The sequence below is a fragment of the Lactuca saligna genome, chromosome 5, assembly GCF_052625555.1.
Source record: "Lactuca saligna cultivar CGN05327 chromosome 5, ASM5262555v1, whole genome shotgun sequence".
In the NCBI taxonomy this organism is placed as follows: Eukaryota; Viridiplantae; Streptophyta; class Magnoliopsida; order Asterales; family Asteraceae; genus Lactuca; species Lactuca saligna.
In genome coordinates this window covers 115,474,896-115,485,383 of record NC_136421.1, presented here as the reverse complement: position 1 = coordinate 115,485,383, position 10,488 = coordinate 115,474,896, and the positions used below count along the sequence as shown (strand labels likewise).

The 10,488-nt window shown below is 33.0% G+C and overlaps 1 protein-coding gene across 1 annotated transcript; it reads left to right on the top strand.

Annotated features, from left to right (window-relative positions):
* Nucleotides 1–258: 258 nt before the first annotated feature.
* LOC145045627 (protein FAR1-RELATED SEQUENCE 5-like) lies at nucleotides 259–7,120 on the top strand. Its single transcript, XM_078993955.1, has 7 exons — nucleotides 259–469; nucleotides 3,839–4,036; nucleotides 4,608–5,196; nucleotides 5,301–5,556; nucleotides 5,707–5,914; nucleotides 6,021–6,334; nucleotides 6,437–7,120. The coding sequence occupies exons 1-7, from the start codon at nucleotides 259–261 to the stop codon at nucleotides 7,118–7,120; spliced, it is 2,460 nt and encodes an 819-aa protein (XP_078850081.1).
* The last annotated feature ends 3,368 nt before the right edge of the window (nucleotides 7,121–10,488 follow it).

Sequence of the window (10,488 nt, the reverse complement as noted above, 5' to 3'; positions counted from 1 at the left end):
TAATGCAGAATCAAACAAGATAATGCTAGTATCTCGGTTAAGCCAGAACTGTTCTAGTCATATCAAGAAGTGGATGTAGCCTGATCAACTACATTCCCTCCAAGGTATAACTATCACACGTTCTGAGGAGATCGTGATAACTAGGGAACCTAAAAACATACCTCTTTATCACCAAAATGAAAACATCCGTTTAGTCTGTACAATAGTTGTAGCATCCTAGGGATAATGTTAGCATATTTACACACTCTCGCAGACCGCATGGTTGGTTTCCATCACCTCGGAGATCCTTACTTCCCTAACCAAGGGAATAACGGATGGTTAGACGAAGAGCCTGAGGAAGATCCCGAGGAGGAATCTGACGGAGAACCGGAGGCAGAAGTCGAGAGCGAGCCTGCCGAACCAGAAGAGGAACAGGAGCAGGAAGAAGATGAAGGAATCTTTGAGGAGGGACCCGACAACAGTGAAAGGGGTGATTCGGATGCGGAGTCCAAAGTCATCAACCCCCCTTACCCGATTAGGGTGCCCGCTTACCGGGTGGGCCCCAATGGTCCTACACTCCCCTGGGGTATTGATATTTGGAGGTGGAGCAGACAACAGGGATAGCGACCCCCGTATGACATGTCATACGAGTTCTTTAACCTGAGGGACGGAGGGCCGGCTAATCGAGCCCTTCCAGTAATGGTAACACGATTACGGAACACTGGCGACCTCGCTCAGAGCACTGCCGATCAGGTACGCCAGCTGTGGACTAGGGTCGAGCGTGAAGAGCAGGAGACACGGGACGTTCTTCGAGAGTTCCATATGAGGCAGGTGAGGTGGGAGTCATGACTCCAGGATGCAAAACGATAGGTGGCTCATCTTCAGGGAGCATCCACTTCCTCAGCACCACCCCTAGGCACATCTCACCGCGACTAGAGATAGACTTATCTTACTAGGTCATTAGGAATTATGCTATGTACCCCGACTCTATGTTTAAGTGACTACACTACTCATAGAGCTGTTATGTTGTCGAACTAGTACCACTTATGTATGCTCTTTCGAGCAAAATTTTCATGTATCAAAGTGCGGATAATAGTAATGAAAAATTTTATATGTTTTATTATGATGTTATAATCTGCTATGTGTTATGTGTCCTTGATTGTATGCTAAATTGTAGAAGTACTTAAGTTGTGCCACGCACCTAGTGTATAGGATCACAACCTCACGAAAACCACATACACTCAACATCTTTCCGTTCTATGACAGAAAGATGCCTCCATGACCCACTCGCGGAAACCCGGGACCAACCCCACCCGAAGTTGACTCAGCCGCGTTCTAGGCAACTATATCTGATGCGGTCACTGCAGCAATGGCACAAATTCACCAAGGGAACAATGGAGGAGTCAACGGGAAAGGGGCCGAAAGTTCGAACAACGGAATGAATCAAGGACCCGCCAAAACATGCTCTTACAAAGACTTCACCAACGCCAAACCACGAACCTTTAACGACACTGGAGGAGTGATCACCCTAAAACGATCGATCGAGAAGGTGGAATCGGTGTTCGAGATATGCGACTGCCCTGAAGAGATGAAGGTGAAGTTTACTGCATGCACTTTTGTTGACCAAGCGCTCACTTGGTGGAATGGACACGTAGAAGCCATGAGACTCCCCGTAGCCATTTCCATACCATGGACAGAAATGAAAGAAATGCTGATGGCCGAATACTATCCTCGTGGTGAAATTCAGAAAATGGCACAAGAGCTGTGGAACCTCACTGTCCGGAATGCCAACATTGATGCCTACATATCCAGGTTCAGCGAACTGTCTCTGTTATGCCCTGGCATGATTACCTCATAATGTAAGAAGATCGAGCGATTCATCTGGGGACTAACCTCTCCGATCCAGTGAAATGTAATAGCTGCAAATCCTGAAACTTTCGACAGTGCCAAGAGATTGGCCAAGAAGTTATATTACCACAACAACAAGAAGCATGAGAGGCCAGTGGAGACTGAAGTTAAGAAGGAAAATGATAGCAAGAAGGGGATGAACAACAAGAGAAAGGGGCGTCAAGGCTCTGAATCTTCCAAGAAACAGCAAACAGTGACAGTTAATGCTGCAACCACGCAAGCTCCATCCACACTACATGCTCCAGCCTCAGGTGCACCAAGTGCTCCTAGACCTTATTCTAGTAATCTTCCCAAGTGCAACAAGTGCGGTCTCCATCACAATGGGGAATGTAGAGAGATGCAGTGCACCAGTTGCAATCGGAAGGGGCACACGGCAAAGTACTGCATGACTTACCCTCCTCAAAATCAACAACAGGGAAGCAACAACAACAACAACCGCAACAACAACAACAACAACAACACTAACACCGGCGGCAACAATGCAGGACCTAGCCACACCTGCTATGGTTGTGGAAGGACTGGTAATTTCCTTCGAAACTGCCCCAACAACAACAATGCAGGAAATGGAGGAACCGGAAGAGTGCTGACCATGGGTCAGGGGGAGGCGATTCAGGATCCCGTTATTGTTACCGGTACGTTTCCCCTAAACTACACATATGCATGCATCTTATTTGACACCGGAGCGGAGCAAAGTTTTGTGAGCAATAAGTTTAAACATTTGTTAAAACAACAACCCCAGAAGCTCAATGAAACCTTTACGGTGGAAATGGCCAATAGGAAAACTGAATCCACTAGGGAAATCTAAATCGGATGTACCCTAACTCTAAATCAACACGTCTTTCAAATAGACTTGATGCCTGTTTCCATTAGGAGTTTCGATGTGATTATTGGCATGGACTGGTTAAGCCCCCACCATGTTGAAATTATGTGTCACGAGAAGGCCGTTCGCCTTCATATTCCCAATCATGAAACCCTACTTATTTACGGAGACAAACCTAGCATGAACCTTCGCATCATCTCGTGCGTCCAGGCACATAAGCATCTACGAAAGAAAATTTTCACGTTCTTGGCTCACATAGTGGATAAAACCAAGGAAGATATTAACATTCAAGACATCCCAATAGCACGTGAATTCCCAGACTTATTTCCTGAAGATCTCCCTGGAGTACCCCAGAGAGACAAATTGAGTTCCGAATTGACCTCGTTCTAGGAGCAACTCCACTTGCGAAATCGCCTTACCGGCTAGCTCCTGCTGAAATACAGGAATTGTCCAGCCAACTCAGTGAACTCATGGACAAGGGATTCATCCGACCTAGCTACTCACCATGGGGAGCTCCGGTCTTCTTTATCAAAAAAGAAGGACGGATCTTTTAGGATGTGTATCGATTACAGGGAGCTAAACAAACTCACTGTCAAGAATCGCTACCCACTCCCATGGATCGACGATCTATTTAACCAGCTCCAAGGGGCTAGTTACTTCTTTAAGATAGATCTACGCTTCGGGTATCATCAGCTCAGGGTCCGGGAAGAGGATATTCCAAAAACCGCTTTCTGAACTCACCAACATTTCATATGTTGACGTTTTTCAAAATACTTGTATTCTCAGGTAACAGGTAAATCAAAGAAAAATGTATCCAGTGATGTCATAATGTTTGTTTAATTAGTATCGAATGGTTTATGTTTTGGGAATGTAATGTTTTAAACAATGTACTGAATGTAAACAATATCGGTTGTAATATTTCAATGCATGGTGGTGAATGATGTTATGATTCATGTATATTCATTGTGATGGTATTCAATTAAGTCACAATAGCCCTCGGACGTTTCCGCCGTCTGGTTCGGGGGTGTGACAGTGTTCGATTTTCATATATATAACGAGTTTGTATGGAATCATTACCTGATGAATCATCATCTTCTAAGTTGGATCTGATGTATGTTCCAAGCGTATCAGGAACAGATGAATTGAATGTTCAATCTTTAGCTCAATCTGATAACGATATTGCAACGGAAGGTGAATCAGAAGCAGGTATCTCATCTTCTAAGTTGGATCCGATATCTGTTCAAATCGTATTAGGAACAGATGAATTGAATGTTCAATCTTTAGCTCAATCTGATTACGATATTGCAATGGAAGGTGAATCAGAAGCAGGTATCTCGTTTCCTTCTGCCTGTTACTAATTTAATCCGTTTTTAATTCTTATAGATTAAAAAGTTACTTACGTATTTGAATATGATGTTCTATCCGTTATTAAGATGTTAATTGATTTCCTTCTGTGAAATTTTAGTTGTTTTTTATTTATAATATTTATATTTTTACATCACTGTGAAATAGAGTTTAGTTATGTACTTTTTTTCACATGTAAATGTCTGAAATAGAGTTTTTATTTGTTAATTTTATTTATTATTTCCAATTAAACTGTGAATTATCCTTTTTTTTATAATATTTGTATTTATAATTACAATCTTCTAAATGTTATTAACCTGTGAATGTATTTGGTTATGTATAATATAAATGTAATTATACTGTGAATTTTCAACTGTTTTTGTTCATATATTACAATATGTGTCTTTTAAGCTGATATATGTTTTTATTTTTCTTATTAAGTCAAGATAGATTTTCTGAATTTTTCTCTCCTGGTGGAACTCGTAAAATATGGACTCCTGATGATGTTGAGGATGTTAAACCAAAGTTTTTTTTAGCAAATATCTGAGTATTGAAGATGCAATGGATATGTATAGGGTTTATGCTGCTAAAGTTGGTTTTGATGTAAGAAAAGGTTCTACAAAGATAAACACCAAGTCTCGTGTTCTTACCCATCGATCTATGTTGTGCAATAGAAAGGGATTTCCTCAAAGTGTGTATGTGGACACAACTGATTCTAAAAATAATAAACCTCACAGAAATTCGAATATTAAAAGGAAAAGATGTCTAGCTTTTGCAAAATTTAGAAGAGTAGGAAATTCGGATGTTTTTGAGCTATACAAATTTGAAGAAAGAAATAATCATGATTTGGTTGCAAAAGATTATAGGCATTTCTTGAGGTCTAATAGGCAATTAGACAACGCTGCTCAAGAATTCATTGAAAAGATGGGAAGGGTAAAAATTGGTCCAATGAAAGCATACAAAATAATGCAAGAGCTAAAAGGGGCAAACAATGTTGGAGGGACTATTGTTGACTACAAGAATCAATCTAAAAAAGTGAATTGTTTTATTGAAAAGGACGATGCACAAATGGTAGTTGATAAGTATTTGGATAGAATGAAAGACGATGCTACTCTTACATTTGAGTTTATATGTGAGAAAGGAAAGTTAGTTTCGGAGGAACAAGTAAGTTTTTTTTATATTTTGTTTTATTATATTATTTTCTTTTGTTGTTTTTATACTAACTTTTTTTTATATATTTATACTTTAGATATCGTATGGTATTTGTTCCTTTCACAGGAATCGATAACCATAGAAAGAGTGTTACTTTTTCAATTGGTCTTTTGAGTAGTGAAACTATAGAATCTTATGTTTGGCTGCTTAAAACTTTTTTGAAGACTTTTGGTAAACAACCGACTATAGTTCTCACTGATGATGCTACAATGAAATTTTCAATTGAGAGAATATTGCCTGATTCACGACACAGGTTATGTATGTGGCACATAACCCAAAAGTTGCTTTCTAAGGTATATAATTTTAATTTCTAGAACATTTATTTCTTGTGAATTTTTATGTTTTTTTGTTCATGATTTGAATTTTGTTAGATTATATTATTTTTACCTACTTTTGATTATGTTATTTATTATGTGTTATTAAATTGTGAATTTTTTCTTTAGGTATGTGATGAACTTGATGATGATATGAAATTCAAGAAACGTTTCAATAAGTTGATTTGGAATTTTATGGTAGATGCTTTTGAGTTTGATATTAGATGGAGAAGTTTTATTGAAGATTATAAGCTCAAAGAGATTTCATGGTTTTCAAAAATGTTTCATATGAGAGAAAGTTGGATTCCAACATATTTTAGAGACATGCCATTGTCTGGTTTAATTAGGACCACTTCTAGGTCAGAAAGCATGAATTCTGCAATCAACAAAATTTCTCACTAAGGGTAATTCATTAGTTAAGTTCTTCACTTCTTTTGATTTAGCTATGGACAGGCAAAGACATAATCAATGTTACTTAGACCATCTTAGCAATATTTCTAAGATTAAAAGTAAAATTTCACTAAAAATCATGGAAAATGCTGCTAATATCTATACTAATGAAGTCTTCATAAAAGTGAAGGAAGAAATTGAACAATCTCTATTTTCATGTTCACAATATAGTGTTACGAATGAAGAATTTTATGATAGATTTGTTGTTATGCAATATAAAGATATTATGGGGTCTACTCCAACAGTTGTTAATGAAGAAGATTCAGAAAGTGAATGTGATGTTCTAGAAAAGACTTATTTTTTCAAGGTAAATTATATATATATATATATATATATATATATATATATATATAATTTACATCTTAAGTTGTGAATTATTAATATTTTTGTTTCTTTTTATTTTGTACAGGTTGTTTATGACAAGAAGGAATCAAGTTTTGAATGCTCTTGTTCATTGTTCTTTCAAAATGGTATATTATGCAGGCATATATTTTGCATTTTTAGGACTTACCAAATAAGCAAGATTCCTTCAAAGTACATTCTTAGGCATTGGTGCAAAGGTGTTATTCCATCTTATGTTCTAATGAAGCAATGTTCAGATGATGAGACCTCATCATCATCATCATTGTTATATGATCCTCTTTCTCGTCAGGTTTTGAGTGTTGTGGAAGAAAGTGTGTCTATTTTGAGTAAAGATGTGGATAAGCTTAAGGAGTTTTTTGATCTTATTAAAGAAGCAAAGTTGAAAGTTGATGGTGTTTGTTCTACGTTAATCTCTTCAAATTTATTGTTGAAAAGAAAAGATATTTCTGAGTTTGTTGAGTTATCCTATGGAGTGAAGAAGCCATCTATTTCTGATATTGGTAATCCTTTAGATGACATAAGTAATAAAGGATGTGGTACAGGTAAGAGGTTGAAAGGAGCTAGAGAAAAAGCCATTACTCAATCAGTTAAACAAAAAAGGTTTTGTTCCAGGTGCAAACAATATGTTATTGGTCACAATATTGTGAGCGTTTGGAAAGAGAATCAAAAGAAAAAGAAATGTGTAAAGATGGCAAAAATATGGATGCAAGATCTATTTGATAGATTTTGAAGATTTTTATCTTTTAGTTTTTAGTTTTTACTTGATAAGGGTTTCTTTATATATATATATATATATATATATATATATATATATATATATATATATATATATATATATATTATATAACATTTTTATCTTTTTGAATTGAATAGTATTTGTTTTGTACTCATAATTTTATTTGTTAATATATAATATTTTTAGTTAATAATCAATGTTAAGTTTGTTATTACTAATATCTATGATTATTAATATTATATAAATATATTATATAAAAAAAGGAGAATTCACAGTTTAATTGAAATAAAAAAAAAATTAACAAATAAAAACTCTATTTCAGACATTTACATGCGAAAGCAATTATATAAATAACCAAAACCAGATTATAATAATAGTTACAACATCATATTTACAAATATTATAAATGTAAAACAAAAAAAGGATAATTCACAATTTAATTGGAAATAATAAATAAAATTAACAAATAAGAACTCTTTCAGACATTTACATGTGAAAACAAGTACATAAATAAACAAAATCAGATTATAATAACAGTTACAACACATTTACATTTAAAAACCTATTTATCATATTAGAAGACACACATTGTAATATATGAACAAAAACAATTTAAAATTCACAGCATAATTACGTTTATATTATACATAACCAAATACATTTACAGGTTAATAACAGTTAGAAGATTGTAATTATATTTAAAAAACATTTATCAACAAAAAATACAAATATTATAAATAAAAAACAGAAGAAAAAAAGGAAAATTCACAGTTTAATTGGAAATAAAAAATAAAATTAACAAATAAAAACTCTATTTCAGAAATTTACATGTAAAAACAACTACGTAACTAAACAAAATCATATTATAATAATAGTTACAACATCATATTTACAGTTAAAAAAACTATTTATCATATATGAACAAACACAATTGAAAATTCACAGCATAATTACATTTATATTATACATAACCAAATATATTTACAGGTTAATAACAGTTAGAAGATTGTAATTATACTTAAAAAAACATTTATCAACAAAGAATAGAAATATTATAAATAAAAAACAGAAGAAAAAAAAGGAAAATTCACAGTTTAATTGGAAATAAAAAATAAAATTAACAAATAAAAAATCTATTTCAGAAATTTACATGTAAAACAACTACGTAACTAAACAAAATCATATTATAATAACAGTTACAACATCATATTTATAGTTAAAAAACTATTTATCATATTAAAATTTCAAAATTCAATTCACAACTTAATACTTTAGTCCTTTTGTTTTAATTTAAATATTCACAATTGTAAACATCAACAATTAACTAGAAATTTATATTTTTAGATAGTAAAATCTAACTCCAACATGTTAACCAAGTATGAAACATTATCCATAATAAAAACATCATTAACACGATATTTATTCAACTAGATAGAAGTCTTCAATAGCAGATAAACATTTATAAACATAAAAAGAGTAGATATATATTATTTAATCTTGACCAAACAAGTGAAACCTTTCCTCATAGTTCTCCATTGCATGATTCACAACGTGTTTTTGTTCTTCTTTTGTCGGCTTTTCAAACTCAAGACCTTCTTCTATTATCTTGTTGTGGATGTTGATATCATTCACCAAGATCTTTGTAACATATTTTGATCGAAGCTTTGTCAATTGTTTTTTCTGCTGCTTTTGATATTTTTCAATCTCATAATCCCACTTATTTGGCCCTTGTCCTTTGAAAGTTTCAATATGTCTCATCAACATACCTCCACTGTCATTCATGTTGTTTTTTGTCCATCACTTCAGTTTAAAAATTGCAACTTTCTTCTTCAGTAAATTGTCTGCAACTGGATGTTTTTTTTCAATCAAGTATGACACCACCATATTGAACTGTATTTAAAAATTTTATCAGCAACACTAATAAGATATGTAAAATTCACAGTTAAAAGTTAATAAAAAAACATTTGATTTTTTGTGCTAAGTTATTAATTATACTCACCAAATTATACGGAAACATTCCATAAGTATCCACAATATATTCTGTGGTTTTTTCATTGTCAATCAGATGTACACTATATTTTTGCAAATTGCAACAAATCATGTAGTAGTGCTTTCTGTGCAGTATTAGGAAGAATACATGCATTAATAGTATAGTTGAAATTGTTAATACTTTAATATAAATATTTGTATATTTATATTATATAATTATAATAAAAAGTAATAATTAGAATTTTTTTCTTACAATTCCATCTTTCTTTAAATCCTTCAGATGTGGGTAGTTCTTCATGGCTTCATTCATACTTTCTTCACTCTTTTCCAATCTCTTATTATATGGTGTACCTATCCAACATTTTATTGGTCTAGGAAAAAATGAAATGTTATTTTATGGAATTATCATTAGTTATTTCAAATCAATATTAAAATTATATGCTTATATAATAAAATAATTCTTACCAACATTCTTGTTGGGAAGTAGAAGTATAATGGTGTGGTATTTGCTTTATGCTTCTCTTCATTATTCAACAACATCGACCAACAGTCGATTAATTTTGGGTGGATCCATGCACATGGTATTAATGTTTCAAAAAATATCTTTTCCACTTTATGCCCATCCTTTGTTTCAAATATTATTTCCCTGTTTGATTAATATAAAATTATTAAGTTGTCAATATTAAGTTGTAAATTAGTGATATTGGTATTCGTTTTTATCAAAAAAAAAAAAATAGTTAAACAAAAAAAGTTTTAGTTATTTTAATATTTACATACTATTCACAACTTAATAATAAAATTTAATTAACTTCTTTAAATACTAGTTATATTAAAACCATTCACTTACTTCCCATCCTTTTGCAGTGAGAATATGGATTTTGAAATCCTTGTCTCAACAGATTCTAACTTTTTTCTCACTTCAACTGTTCGTGTCATGTAAGGTGATTGGTAAGGTTCTGCTTTAGTTGTTTTCCTCTTTGATCTTGTATAAACTTCTATTTTTTTTTCTTTTTCCTTGATCATCCTTTTCTTCAAGTATGTTTTTTTTCATTTCCCTTTTCTTCTTTGTTGTTTGTGGTTCCTATAACATGTATTGCATAGTAGTCATTTTAATTAAAAACATAATTTTTTTTTTTTAATTTTAATTTTTGTTTTTCATATTACCTTCTCCTTGAGATTCATTGGTAAGAAAATCATTTTGTTCATCCTCCATATTTGGTGTCTTTGGAATATTATCTTCAAATATTGGATTATTGTATTCTCTTTCTCTTGTACCTTCTTCTTCATCTGTCTCATTTTCATTTTCTTTTATTCTTGATGATTCAACAATGTTTTCATTCAACACTTTTTCAAATTCTCTTTCTCTTGTAGCT